Source organism: Ananas comosus, linkage group 12, assembly GCF_001540865.1.
Source record: "Ananas comosus cultivar F153 linkage group 12, ASM154086v1, whole genome shotgun sequence".
In the NCBI taxonomy this organism is placed as follows: Eukaryota; Viridiplantae; Streptophyta; class Magnoliopsida; order Poales; family Bromeliaceae; genus Ananas; species Ananas comosus.
Genome location: NC_033632.1, coordinates 9,384,301 through 9,399,282, shown reverse-complemented (window position 1 = coordinate 9,399,282; position 14,982 = coordinate 9,384,301). Strand labels below are relative to the sequence as shown.

Here is a 14,982-nt window from a genome sequence, read left to right as displayed (position 1 = left end):
AGCCTGTCAAAACTAGAATTTAGGACCTTCTGGTATATCATACTAAAATAATATGAAACAACTATTATTCTCTAGTAAAAAATAACTTTTTTAATATTATTTTCAGTAGGCCGCATGGTATTATTAATTTTTTAAGTATATCTTAATGTCTGTAAAAGTGTTAATAGATATCACAACATTACTTTTCTCACACAGGTATATTTTCTTCTATGCCCTGCCTTCTTATTCAATTATAATATTTTTTTTTCCTTGCCTTTTCATAGTTGAAAAATCTACGATGTTAATTGTTTGAAATAAGAAATTCAACTACGTACCCCAACGTAAACTATGGACTCCACAATCAACATAAACTATGGGCTTGATCCACAATCAACATATATATAGACCGACTGTCCCTAGCACAAGTGGCAAAAGACTTGGTGGTTGGTACTCGAGGTCCCAAGTTCGAATTCTGGTTGATTCACATTTCTAACTAAGTTTATTTCTAAATGAAATAAACGAAACGAATAGCATGCTACCTATCTCTTAAAACAAAAACCATATATATAGGACTACAGGAAAATGACTTGTGTATATCCCAATAATATCTTATTCACAGGAAAATATCTTATATATTGGACTACAGGAAAATGCCTTTGGTGTATATCCCAATAAATAGACTACAGGAAAATGACTTTGGTGTAAATCACAGGAAAATGATCTACAGGAAAATGACTACATAAGTGACTATAGGAAAATGACTTTGGTGTATATCCCAATAAATATCTTATTCAAAGGTTTGCCTTTTAGAGTTCTCCCACTCTATATATCACTCATGTAAATGTTTGACCTATATATTTGGCACATTAAGATGAGCATCATATAATCAACTTTTATACGTTATCATTCAACGACTATACGATAATGCGTCCTTTTTTACGTGTACCCTAGATTAGTATCCATGCCATGTATGGGCACCTTTATAATAACTTAACTATATTATTATAGGGCACGCATTGCAAAAAAAAAAGTTATTCTTTATATATCAATAATAATTTAAAATAGAAATATAGAAAATGAATACTTAACATAATATGGAGTCAAAGAAAAAAACATACTAACTAAATCTATATAAAGATACCTTTCAATTTATTTGATTTGAGTAGTTCAACGATACGGTGAGAATTGCATGAAATATCACTACAACAAAAATGGTCTATAGCAACACTTTTAAATATCGGTACAGGTTAAAAAAAGTGCTGCTGGCTAAATTACCGATACTTTTAAAAAGTGTTGCTATATATGGGGTCGCTAGGTATATAGTGACAGTTAAAGAGTGTCGCTATAACCTAAAAAGAGTGCTGCCAATTTACCAATATTTATTTAAGTATTTAGCAACCGCCGGAACTCTACCTCGTTCGCTACGGTGGCGGAGGAGGACGAGAGGAAGGGATCTTCATCTAGGATTTCAGTCGATTGAGTGAGGGGAGAAGGAGAAATGGTAATCGATTTTTTTTTCTTTTTCATTTATGTTTGTAAACGGGCCGAATAGGTTGGGTGGGGTGGGTTGAATAGAGTAACCTTTTATTTTTGATTGGATTAGACTTTATATTTAGGCATTAGTAGATTTTTTTAAAAATTTTACTATAAATGGGACACTCACACAAAAGTGTCCCAAATATGTGTCCCTATAATCTAATTCTGTTGTAGTGTATATACTAATTAAAGCTGTAAAGATAAATGACGCATTTAAATTTTGAAGTCAAAGTGTCGCTGATTGATTCAAATCAAACAAATTTAAAGATTGGATAGTAAAATCAAAATTTTAAAAAGTTAAGCAGTCAAATCCGAATGGTCCATTGTTTAGATAAGTTTCCCACGGTTGTACTTATGAAAAATAGTTGATGAGGAGTCTACTTCAAAATGTTCTATCGTTTGGTTTGGGAATAAACTATTTTAGGCTATCTATGGGATAGATATAACTCTTGGGATAAGCAGGAATAAAATCAATTTTATATTTAGATAAAAACTGAATTTTTCTTGGGAACATAAGTAAAATAGCATTTGGATGGTTAGATCGGAATAGTAAGAATAAGAATAATTATACTTTTAATATAATAATATTTTATCTAATTAATTAATAAAAAATTTTAATTAAATAATAATTCAACTTACTTAATTTACTAATTAATCATGAATATTGCTAAACAACCCTAAATATTAATTAATAAGTTAATTAGTAATTAATAATTTAATTAATCACAAGTAATCTAATAAATTAATAAGTAAATTAGTTATATAATAATAGTCAGATAATTAAATTAGTCAAAATATTAATTAATTAATCAATATAAATATTGGTTATTGAATAAGTACACGAATAAATAATTAATTATTTAATTAGCAAATTAATTAAAATAATAAATTAATTATAAGGCGCTTTTTCTTCTTTTCCCCTATCTAATCAGCCCCTTCCCGTCCTTTTTCATTCTCAAATAGCTAATTGAATATTTATTTAGAGTAATAAATTAAGTAGTATAATTAATAACTAGTACTTACCCCGTGCTATGCACGGATAATATAATAATATAAAATAACATAAGTTATTATGGGATGATAAAAAAATTATTCTAATTAATATTATATTTTTTTAAATATGATATTATGTGGGCGACGGTTATTAGAAGATATGATATGCATATAAAAAGTGAAATTTGATACGTACTATTTGAGGGCAATTTAGATAAAAAAAAATGGCAGATATTTTTTATAACCAAATATCTATTCGTAACCAAATATCCATATTTGAATTTGACACGTGGCAAGCATATAGAAAGCCACGTGTCAGCTTCTCACATAGGGTTCATTAAGGGTTCTACTTTTATATATAGTAATAGATTTTATAATAAAAATAATATATTATAATATATAACATATTATGTCTCTATAATTTAGTTTTAATTCAATTTATAATTTTAATAAAACTTGAAATTAAACCTTTGAATAGCAGTATTCCGTCAAAATCGTGAAATAATAAATCCCAAGCTATTCCGGGATAGCCAAGAATAGCAATATTTCGGGATAAAATATCTACGCCCAAAAACATCCCATTTGGCGGAAGAGCGGGGATAACTTTCGTTATCTCTACTTTATCCCTGAACCAAACGGGGCGTACCATTTGAAATATAACAAAATACAAATCACTATTCACGATTAGAAAATTAGGGTAAACTTCAAATACCACCCCTGTGGTTTCACGCTTTCTCACGTTAGTGCCCTGTGGTTTAAAGTGTATCAAGTTAATATCCTGTGGTTTCATTTTTATCTTTTCGTCAACTTTTTCGTTAATATTTCATTAAATTATATACAAAAAACTTCAGATGGCCCACCTAGGTTTATCGAATATTCGCTTTAGTACCCTTTAGTTTTAACATTGTCACCGATTTAACAAAAAAAATAAGTGAAATCGATAATAAAAATATAAAACTAAAAATAGAGGGCACTAAATTGATACACTTTAAACCACAAAGTATTAAAGTAAGAAAGTGTGAAACCACATGGGTGGTTTTTGAAGTTTTCCCTTAAAATAAGCTTCATTCTAAAAAATTCATCCATCAGTTTTTTTTTTTTTTTTTTTTTTTTTTTTTTTTTTTTTTTTTTTCCAAAGTGAGCTCTAATTCGTGTATTTATTGCATATGTGAATTCAAAAACCACATTCCTAGTATTTAGGTTATCTTTTCATTAGTTAAATTAGTGTCAGATGACACAATGAACTAATTTAATTTCAATCCGTTTTTTGGAGTATAGTTTAATGATACTCCAAAAATTACGTCATTTTTTTTCTTCTAAACGCTTCACAGAATAATTTTCTTGCCAGTGTAGTATAGTTTAACTATACTTTGTTTTCAGGAATATCCAAACGGAGCCTTACTTTAAAACAAAAGGGAGCAAAATAAAATTATGGTAAATATTTATGTATTAGTATGTATATACTGTTAGAAATGTGTGACTTTCACTGATATCAAATTTTTTCTGATACCGATTTGTTATGACAAAAGCGGAAAAGATATAAATTTATTAGGTGCAAAAATACCAAAAGAGAATCAAGAAAAAGAGAAGAAAAATAAAAATACACCCATACTCGCTTTCATCCGCCACACTAAATCAATAGAATAAAGATATATTTATAATAGTGACTAAATCCTAATATAATTAAAAATATAAATTCACTAAGATTGAAAATAATCTTAATGAGATTAGGTATAATCTAAACTTAACTTAATAGAATAATCAAAACAGGATAGGATTAGGAAATCTCGCGGTCAAGAATTTGAAACATATCTAACATACACATGGGTAGATATTTGGAACATATGATGGGCCAAGTCAAAAATGGTGATATAGTATTATATCCTCCAAAGCAACACAAAGTAGTTCACTCAGTCAATTCCACATTAAAAAATGTAATTGTTCATAGTTGAATACAAGAAGCGTAGTAACAAACTGAGGGGGGGCCACATCTCCTCTCAATAGCCTATATACATAGAGATACACAAGACCCTTCTCTTTGAACACTGTGAACAACAACAAAGGAGTATAAATTTTTAGGCAATAAGATGGTCATGGTTTTCGAGTCTCCAGATCGCGGCGACGTGATCTTCTGCGTGATCATCGTGTGGCTTTCGATCATGTCGATGATCATCTTCTCGTCCATCGATGAGCCCATCCGGTCGCGGAGGCAGGGGAAGATTCGGGGGCCGGTGTTCATCGGTGGGAAGGGGTGCGGCTGCGGCGCGTGCGCGGTTGGTGCAGGTGTATGTGGAACTTACCTTTCTTAGAAGAGAAGGGTCTTTGAAGAGGATGCTTCTGCACATAGAAAAGATCATGAAGAATATGTGAAATGGGCTTTAGTAAGTCTCCAACAAAACATAGTAACAAAGTACTTTGTATATTTTCTCTTGCCCTTTGTTGTTTCTGATGCAATTTATTGAGAATAAGAACATAGTTTTGTAATGCAAAATTCAATTTCATGAATTGCACCTATCATTAGCCCTTTTGGGTGTAAAGAAAAAAAAAAGGGAAGAGAAGAGAAGAAAAAAGAGAAGAGATGAGATGAATTTTATGCGAATATGTATGGGAAATTCATAAGATTGGATGATAAGTAATTAATAAATGATTTCTCGTTTTAAAGAATGCTAGAGGAATACGACATATAATCAATTTTCACAAGATTGTACCTGTTTGCTTCATATAATTTGGTAACGTACATCTTTTTTCTCTCTCTTAAATAATCCATAAAATCTACGTACAAAGTAGAAATTGCTATTGATAGATCTTATGCATCGAATTGGATCAAGATTGCTGAATACTAACCAAAGATAATACATCTGCTCTGTCATTTACATTCTAGCATTGTTAAGCTCACAATCTGATAATTAGGATACTTTCAAAGTTAGTTGCTTGGAGTGCTCCTACAGAACAATAATTTTAAAAGGGGAATGGAATATAATTGCCAATTGTTCTAATGCATGAATTTTCAATTTTTGAAATGGGGACCAATGAAGTCTAGTCATAAGAGTATAATAAAAAGACTAAGACTTAATCCCAACCAAACCAAACACAATTGACACCTAAACCACCAGCCTCTCCCAACCTTATGTTTTTAACCTTTTTTTTTTTGAATTTTGTTTGGTTGTAGAAGAGCCTTGGGAGAAGCTTGATTAGAGTTTTAGTTTCAACCTATTGAGAATTATTCAGACAATTTATAGCTATTTCTTTCTTTCTTTCTTCTCTTTACTTTTATGCTTATTTTTTTTTAATTTTATTTTATTTATTGTGGAGAACATGATTTTTTTTAAGTACATTCTCCACAAGAAAAACTCTTCAGGTTCAATGCTTTAACAATAAATAAATAAATAAATAAAAGGAAGTTTCGGTACTGTACTTATTCTATCCATGTATTATTCATATAAAATTGACGAATTCTGTGATAACTGTGTAACCAAATCAAACTTTAAAAAAAAATGTTATTCAGAATTTAAATCCAAAATGATTAAGAAATAAGTGCCAAGCAAAATAACTTTCTTGTCAATGCTCATCTCTCAAAATAATAATAATAATAATAATAATAAAAATAATTTCTATTGAAATTTCCGCTAACTTGCAAACGTTAATTCAAACTCATGAGAGGTAGTCCAACAATAGATAGGAGGAGACTTAATAAGACTAGAACTATCAAACGATTCCAACAGAAGACCATCTATTTTGTTGAATACTGAATTTTGCAAAAAGTTTAAGCTCTCAAAGAAAGGTGAATTATCAATAATTCTTTTTCCGTACTGAACATAAAATTGGACTTCAAAAGTTCATCCCAATTAGTTCAAGTTTAATCCCAATTAGTTCACACACAATTTCTTTTGCATAGCTCACAATGTTAATTTGCTGTCTCCCATTTTCCAATTGCTTTCCCCACCGACCAACAAATTTAAAATGATTCACTGCTTCAAAAAATAAAAAAATAAAAATAAAAGAAAAGCAAGAGGAATTGATTGACATCATCAAGATCCAAATTTATTGATCTGCACAGGAGACTGCTACTTTTACAAGCTTGTTCATACTTTCTATAACTACCTAATTAAGACCCACACACTTTGTCCTTCCTACTTTACCATTAAACAGTTAGCAAGAGAAACCAAGGAGAGTGCTACTTTTACAAGTTTGTTCATACTCTTTACAACTAGTAAATTAAAAACCAAACACTTTTGTCTCTCCTACTTTATCATTAAACAGTTAGCATGTGAATCCTATAGGATTATTCTAAAAAAGAATACAAATAAAAGAAAGTTGGCAAGAGGACTTGGGTGGTATATTGTGAAGTACCTTTGAAAATGTTGGTTAATCTTTTCTCCTGATGGTGATGAATTTCACTTTACAGACCTCTTCTGAATTATAAGGCTATTACTGTGTGTTGTTTTTCAAGACAAACGGGGAACAACGAAGTCTATCTTTCATTTCCATGTACCCAAAGATCCAGGAAAACCATTTCTCGATAAGCCCATCATTTAACTTTTTTCACCTGCAGAGTACGTCAATCTCCATTATAATGTCCTCCTTCCATACAACTGATCCTTAAGTTTTCTCAGAAGTGAGTGGAAGTGTAATATTCAATCATTCATCATTTTTGCTCACGTCTATCTGTTCAAGAATTTCTTGAAGAAGCCTTTCAACGAGCCATTCTCTTAAAACTCGAGTAATGTCTCTATAGAACAAAATCCATCAAAACCCTCCATTTTCCCCATCCAACAGCCCAGAACCTGCTGCTGTAGGGTGATCGCCATTTCCACATTCCAATGGTCCGACCTCTCTAACATTTTCGCAACCCACGGTAGAATTGTACGGCAACAATCATTTAAACATTAACAATAATTCACACCTTCCCTAGCCCATGCAAAAGGGATTGCCTTATATAGACAGCCGGTAATTATTTGAAGCATAATACAAAGCCAATAGCCAATTCATATCAGACGTTCTCTGAGCTTCGTGACTACTCGGCCAGTCATTTGGAACTCTTTCTCCACTCCGAAAAGCAAGAGTCAGGGATTTAGCAAATAAAATGTCCAGAGTTTTTACTACGATTGGAAGCTATAATAAGCTTTAGCCTCAAAAGCGAGTCCTAGTATGAAGCTTCTACTTATGCTGCGAGGGTAAGCTGTTGGGGACATTTTAATAAGAAAGGTGTTACTGCTTTATCGAATTACTCGACTCGAGCTGCACTCATGCAAATGTTCCAGAAGGCCCAAACAAGCTATTGATGAATTTGGGTGAAATGTTTGATCAAATATTGACTCATGTGCGGCCATGAAAGAGTTTTCAATAAGGTAATTAATGAAGATCAATCAGGGACAAGCTGATCCAACTCAAAGCTACCCAAGTCCTTCATTTGTGGGAGAAGCATTTCTTTTAACATCTCATAAACCTCCTTTGCTTGTTGGTGCATTTGATCCCTCGCGAAAAACACATGATTCTCCATCTTAACTTCCACACAACTATAGCCCGCCACTTTCTTCACGTTCCTCTCTTTCATGGTTCTTCTAACTCGAGCCACATCATTCCAATTTCCATGCGAAGCATATAAATTAGCCAAAAGAGTGTAACCTCCTGAGCCCAATGAACCAAGTCCGATAAGCTTCTCGCCCACTTCCCTCGCCACTTCTATCTCATTATGCACTTTGCAAGCTCCAAGCAATGCCCCTAAAACAGCCTCATCCTGCATTTTCACCGGCATCGTATCGACCACTTTCTTAGCTTCCTCAACAAGCCCAGCACGACCCAATAGGTCCACTATGCCCGTATAGTGTTGGGCCATCGGTTCCAGCCCATAAGTCCCATTAATCGCCTCGAAGATCTTTTTACCTTTCTCTACTAGGCCAACATGGCTACAAGCGGATAATACACCAACAAAGGTAATCTCATCTGGTTTAAATCCCTGTCTTAGCATTTGCGCAAACACTTGCAACGCATAATTACCACATCCATGATCGGCAAAGGATAATATAATCGATGTCCATGAAAAAAGATCCTTGCAATTCAATCTCTTGAAAGCAAGCCAAGATGAAGATAAATCACCGCTTCTCGAGTACATTGTCACTAAAGCATTCCCCAGTGAGGTTTCAGATTGAAAACCAATTTTACTAGCTAGTCCATGAATTTGTCCGATTTCTATAGCGCTCCTACACGTCATTAAGATGCTAGTTAAAGTAGTCTCATTTGGCCTTAAGGAAGCATGAAGCATGACGCTGAAGAGCCTTGATGCCTCCTCTTTACACTCATTCTTTGCATACCCGTCGATCATAGCATTCCAAGTCACGAGATTCTGTTTTGGCATTATATTAAACAGCTCTCTTGCCTCATTCACAAGCCCTTCGTTTGTATAAGCGGTGATCATCGCATTCCATGCAGCAGTATCCTTTTTAGGCATTAAATCAAAGAATTCGCGAGCTTTGCCGATAAACCCATTTTGGGCTAGGCCAGAAACCATCGTAGTCCAGGAAACAGCATTCCTGTAAGGCATTTCCTCAAACAACTCGATTGCTTCTTTCACTTGCTTACTGCCCAAATAAGCTGAGATCATCACATTCCAAGAATACAGATTCCTATGCGGCATTTGATCGAACAATTTCCTCGCCCACTCGGTCTCACCGTTTTCGACGTAGCCCTTAATCATGGCCGTCCACGCGACGACATTTCTCTCCGGCATTCGATCGAACAGCTCACGCGCGTCCGACAACCGCCCGTTCCGCGCGTAGCCCAGCACCATCGTCGTCCACGACACGACGTTCCTCGCCGGCATTTCGTCGAACAACCTCCGCGCCTCCTCCACCCGCCCGGCGCTGCAATACCCGGACACCATGCACGTCCACGCCACCACATTCCTTTCCCCCATCTCATCAAACAGCCTCTTCGCCGCCTCAATTTCACCCGCTTTCACGTACCCGTCGACCATCATCGATTCGACTACCACGTTTCTCACGGGTAATCGCCGAAACAGCGATTCGGCGCGCGCGAGGTCGCCGTTCTTGAGGTGGAGGTTGATCACGGCGGAGCAGGAGAAGAGGTCTCGTTGGGGCGTTTCGTCGAACACGTAGGGGGTGCGGGGGGTGTTTCGGGATTGAACTGGCATTTGGACTGGGATTGGGGTTTGTGGGGGTGGGGGTGGGAGTGGGGGATGGGAGGAGAGAGAGCGGAGGAGGGAGAGGTGGTGCGGGGGTCGGAGGAGAAGAAGAGGAAGAAGAGAGCATGGGCGTAGGAGGGGAGAGAGAGGGGCTTTTCCATAATTTCCTCTACAACAGGGGTTCATCATGTTTTCAAACCCGAAAATAACTTTCACATATATTTGCATATATAGGAACCTCTCTTCTTCTTCTTCCTCCTCCTCTTCTTCTTCTTCTTCTTCTTCTTCTTGCTCATTCTTCTCTCTTCTTTTTGTTTTTGTTTTTTTTTTTTTTTTGTGAGACTATCGCTTCCTTTATTTCATTTTAGAAAAAAACTTTATTACAAATGTGAATCAACTAGAATTCGAACTTGCGACCTCGGGTATCAACCATCAAACCTTTTGCCACTTGCACTAGAGACGGTCGGTTTTAATCATCTTTTTGTTGATCTCCAACGAGCACCCACTTAGGCATCCTGAGTATTTCAGTAGAGTGTGCAATATATTCTTGCGGAAGCTGATGAAGCTTAAGTAAGACCTGTTTGGTTTGCCCTTTTTTTTACCTGAAGATCCGTAGAAGAATCAGAATTGACTAATCTGTTTATCCATATAATAACCCCTTATTCCAATTCCGCCTAGGAGAACCGAATTAGAAATTAAATCCGAACAGAATGGATTTATTTCGATTAAATTGAATTTTTTTAAATTTATTTTTTAATTAAAATATAAGTTTAAATTTAAAAATTATATTTATAAATTTAAATTTAAATTTGAACTTAATAATTTAAAATCTAAAGTTTTATTCAAATTTTATTTAAAATTTAAATTAAATTTATAGATTCAAATTGAAATTTAAATTATAATTTAAGGTTTGAATTTGAATATCGAAATTTAGTTTTATATTTTGAATTATCCGTTCAATCTCAAATTTTAATATTTTAAAAAAAAATATTTAAAAGTTTGACATCATTTTAAAATTTTGACCTATATTTTTAACATTTAATTTTCAGTTTGAATTTAAACTAATATATTATAAAGATAAAATTGATATATTAATTTGATTATGTTTTTGATATCTATCTGAACCAAGCACCGACAATGAAAATGGTTCATTCTGATTCCGATTCAGGTGGCGAACTATATACAATGAGGTAATGAATTATCCCGACTCTGTTTCTAACTTATTCTCATTCCGATTTCGATACCAATTCCGACATCGAACCAAACACACTCTTATAGTGGAATGAGAAATTAAAATTTTGACAAATTAAAAAGATCATTTGACAAATTAAAAGATCATTTGACAAATTTTTTTGACAAGATCATTTGTAAAATTAATTGGTCAAAAAGATCATAATATTTGACAAATTTATTTGACAAGATCATAACATTTTGAAAAGATCATTGGACAAATTTAAAACTTTTATAGGATTATTATAAGAAAAGGTCAATTTCTAAGCTTGATAAATTCATTTGAATTTGTTTTCAAATAAATCCTTAAGAAATTTATAATTTGTCAAATAATCTATTTATAATTTTAATTGGTCGAAAAGACTTTAGAAGATATTCAATTATTTACGTGTCTTTTTCTTGAGATAGAAAGCGGTAAACGATACGTCTTTTTTTTTATATATTTCTTATATAGAATTTTAGTTACTACATAAAATTTCAAAAAATCATATAAATCTTAATATTGTAAAAATTCTAATAACCGCTCAATACAATCCTAATAATCAAATAAAAAATTTAATAATTTAGATACAATCTTCACAATCTCACAAAAGTCAGTTACAACTCATACAAAAAAAAAATCTATAGATAACAATAACAATCCGAAAACAGAAAATAATTTACCGCTTTCTAAAGACGGTGAACGCAACTTTTCTCATTTCTATCACACATGGCACTGAGTTGGAAAGAAGAAGGTTAGTTAGCTAAATAAAATTTTAAAAGAATTATTTCACCTATTATAAATTTTTTAAAGGTTATTTTTTAAAAAAAGAAGTCCTTTTATTTGCTAAATATTTATATTTGGAGACTGGTCTTCTTCATTTCCTCTTTTTTCTTGGCTATTTAGATTTGGCTCTTGCGCGAGCACTTAAATTCATGATATTATTATTTTGTTATTGTTCCACGCATTGTATGATACAATTGAGTAACTACTGATATACTCATTTTATCTTTAAAAATAATAAATAGTAAGAGATCTCTTTCATAAAATTATCTAATCTTAGAAAAAATAAATTTTTTTTATATATTCGTACAATTTCTAAGAGTATAATAATGGGTATCTCAATAATTTACTTGGTTGAACCATACAATAGTAACGGTGCTAGGCTAATGCTACAACTTCAAATATTTTTTTAAGAGAAGGGTAGTATATCACCTGCATCGTTAATTTTTCTTTTAAAAAAGTGAATTTAACTGAAAATGTAAAGTAATTAGATTCCGAATTTGAGACTTTGATTACAAACTATCAAGTCCTTTGGCACTTATGTCAGGCACGTTCAGTACAATTTTAAATTTTTAAAAGATAAAATAGATATTTTTTGAAAGAAAAAAGCTAAAATATAAAAGTAGATATTTATAAAAAGAATCTATATATTTTAGCCTATACGTTTATCCTGGATTAAATCTTCTTACATAAAATAGCGTAGGAGTGCTTTCAATTAAGAATTTAAATGTCGTGGCACAATGCCATGCCGAAAACTTGGCAGCACAATGTGTATCGGACCGTGCCGACTGCCGATGTGTCACGCCCCGGATTATACTTTCCCCGGGCACGCCGACAAATCCGCCGTATACAAAGGAATTTTTCCTGTATACGTAGCGATAGCTGTACCTGTAAATCAAACACTACTACGAACAGTAGTAGAGAGCTGCTAAAAAAAAACAGAAACTAAACCAGCTGAGTTTCATATACATAGTCCAAATCCAAAATACAAAGCTACTCGCACTGGCGAGTTAGGTCTACTATGTACATGAACTCGAAACAAAACATCTACCTGCAGTAGGGCACCTCTAGCTCAGCACGTCGGGTAGGGCTCTAACTCGCGACGCCCTTGCCTCGATCCTGGTCCGCAGACGGTGCAGCAGCCGGAACCTGTGGCTCTGCAAAAACATAGGTAACAACTGGGCGTGAGAACTACTGTAAAAACAAGTAGTCCTCAGTGGGTACCGCCCAAAACAACATCGGTCCACCCACTAAGTCTACAGAAGGGAGCAAGAATAGTAGGAAAAGCAGGAAGTACACTCTACCGCTATCAATCACTACACTATCATGCTCTACACTAACCAACTGTAGGAAATGTCAAATCTGACCCAATCCAATCGGGACTGTAAGCATACCCGTCCCCGGGACTGTGAATACACCCGTCCCTGCCCCGTTGCGACTATCAGGCTCTATCCACACAACTGGTCCGTGGAGAGCAAGTCCAACTGGCGTGAGCGACACCAACGCAAAAGCACAAGCCTGACTCCGGAGTGGCACTCGTGGGCGCTACCCAACCGAGTATGCAGCGTATCTCTGTCGAGCTCAAACAGGCTCCAACTAGCCAAAGTCAAGTGAACAGGGTCAAAACAGGTCTACAAACCAAACCCACGTGCCCTCGGCACAATCTGTGACCAAAACAAGAATCTGGGTCCACCGCTAACCCGAACGGCACCCAATGACCCGAAACAGCCTATACTCTGCTGAAAATAAGCTCGGCACCTCAGCACGAGCGTAAATGCCATCTAAACTACCCCAGGTATCCATCGCACTAATACGGCAACGATACAATCGAAACACGGCTCCTAGAGCTAAATCTGGTAGTTTAAGCATATGACGGGTCAAAACGCAGGTTTTCTCCTAAGTCAAATTTCAAGTCCAACATGTATAATCTAAATATTCATTTCAGCATGCTTCTACATTCATATTACATTCAAAAATGCTAATCGATGAATTAGAGCATGATTTACAACAATCGAACCATACACGTTGACTAACATGCACTTAGGAGCGAAACCGATGATAACCCACCTCTAATGCAATTCCTGGCAGCACGGGACTCCCTCGGCTGTGGCACAACCTGCTGGATCGACGGAAAATGTCCGAGTCTCACAATCAAGCTATCTCCAAGCTATCAACATCAAAATCCACAATTCAGTCCAAATACACAGCAGCAAGGAAGAGAAGGGTTTCGACCAAGCTAACCTTCACCAAAATCCACAAGTAAGGACTTCGTGGATTCCTCTCGCAGTCCCGAAACTAACGAATCAAGTTTCGTCGAAATCCGATGCTCCTACGTCGAGTACGAGCTGAAATACTAACAGTCGACGATGAATTTCAGCAAAACAGCACTTAAGCTTAAATATCTCAATTCCAATGTCAAAACTCACCTAACGAACTCCAAATCAGGTGAAGAGGGTCCCAATTCCAGTACTGGGTGATAGGGAAAATGGCTCAACTCCACAAAGCCCCTGCTTCCCAAGTTCACCCCAAGAAAACTCAAAAATTGGCAAATTCTGTCCAAAGCAACAGCAGCAGAGGAAAACCTGAGTTCGACTGAGCTAACCTTCACCAAATTCTGCAAATCAAGGCTTCGTGGATTCCTCTGAAAGTCAAGAATCCAGCAAACCAAGTTTCGTTGAAATCCGACCTTCCTACGTCGCGCACGAGCCAAAACGCTGGAGGTCGTCGCTGAAGAACTGCAGAATCAGCACACCATCAAGCTGGATCAATGGACATTTGATGCAATTTGAAGCAAATCCGAGGTTTGAGATGCTACAAGGGGTTTCTCTGTGTAGGAGGGAAGAAAAGAGCAGCAAAGGGACACATTCCAACTATTTATAGAGTGAAAATAGGATCAAATGAACCTCAAGAACAAAGCTTGCAATCTGCTGTCCCTGCAGAAACGGGCGTTTCTGGGCGCCCGGAAACATGTTCTGGGCGACCAGAACATCCCGACAGCACAAACCGGGCCCTTCGGACTCTCCGCCCGCGGTGTGCTGCGCCCGTAAACGGCACCGGCGGAACTCACCTACCACCCTGCCACGCGTCGAAGCAAGCGATATTTACGAGGTGAAATTTCCGGACCCACTTCTGGGCGCCCGGAACATGGGATCCGAATTGGCTTCCAGTTTCAGTTAAATTAAACACTCGTTTCTGGGCGACCCTAAACATTTTCTGGGCGCCCGAATCTGGCAAAACTCCAGTTTTGCTTATTTGAGTGCGCCGAGTCCAATTCTGCATCCAATTCGTGCAGAATTGACTCCGACTCAGTCCGACACTCTCCAGAGATGTCGACCAGTCT

At 35.6% G+C, this 14,982-nt stretch overlaps 2 protein-coding genes and 2 long non-coding RNA genes across 4 annotated transcripts; 1 reads left to right on the top strand and 3 right to left on the bottom strand.

The window, feature by feature from the left end:
• LOC109718654 lies at positions 4,537 to 5,177 on the top strand. The gene has a single exon (XM_020244989.1). The coding sequence runs from the start codon at positions 4,596 to 4,598 to the stop codon at positions 4,815 to 4,817; it is 222 nt and encodes a 73-aa protein (XP_020100578.1). The 5' UTR covers positions 4,537 to 4,595; the 3' UTR covers positions 4,818 to 5,177.
• LOC109718653 (pentatricopeptide repeat-containing protein At2g35030, mitochondrial-like) lies at positions 4,709 to 9,943 on the bottom strand. Its single transcript, XM_020244988.1, has 2 exons — positions 6,859 to 9,943; positions 4,709 to 4,845 (listed from the first exon to the last, which is right to left on the bottom strand). The coding sequence occupies exon 1, from the start codon at positions 9,875 to 9,877 to the stop codon at positions 7,871 to 7,873; it is 2,007 nt and encodes a 668-aa protein (XP_020100577.1). The 5' UTR covers positions 9,878 to 9,943; the 3' UTR covers positions 4,709 to 4,845; positions 6,859 to 7,870.
• Positions 12,775 to 13,945, bottom strand: LOC109718005. Its single transcript, XR_002218341.1, has 3 exons — positions 13,884 to 13,945; positions 13,710 to 13,809; positions 12,775 to 12,799 (listed from the first exon to the last, which is right to left on the bottom strand). It is a non-coding gene; the product is annotated as an uncharacterized LOC109718005 (long non-coding RNA).
• Positions 13,946 to 14,283, bottom strand: LOC109718004. The gene is made up of 3 exons (XR_002218340.1): positions 14,245 to 14,283; positions 14,069 to 14,149; positions 13,946 to 13,987 (listed from the first exon to the last, which is right to left on the bottom strand). It is a non-coding gene; the product is annotated as an uncharacterized LOC109718004 (long non-coding RNA).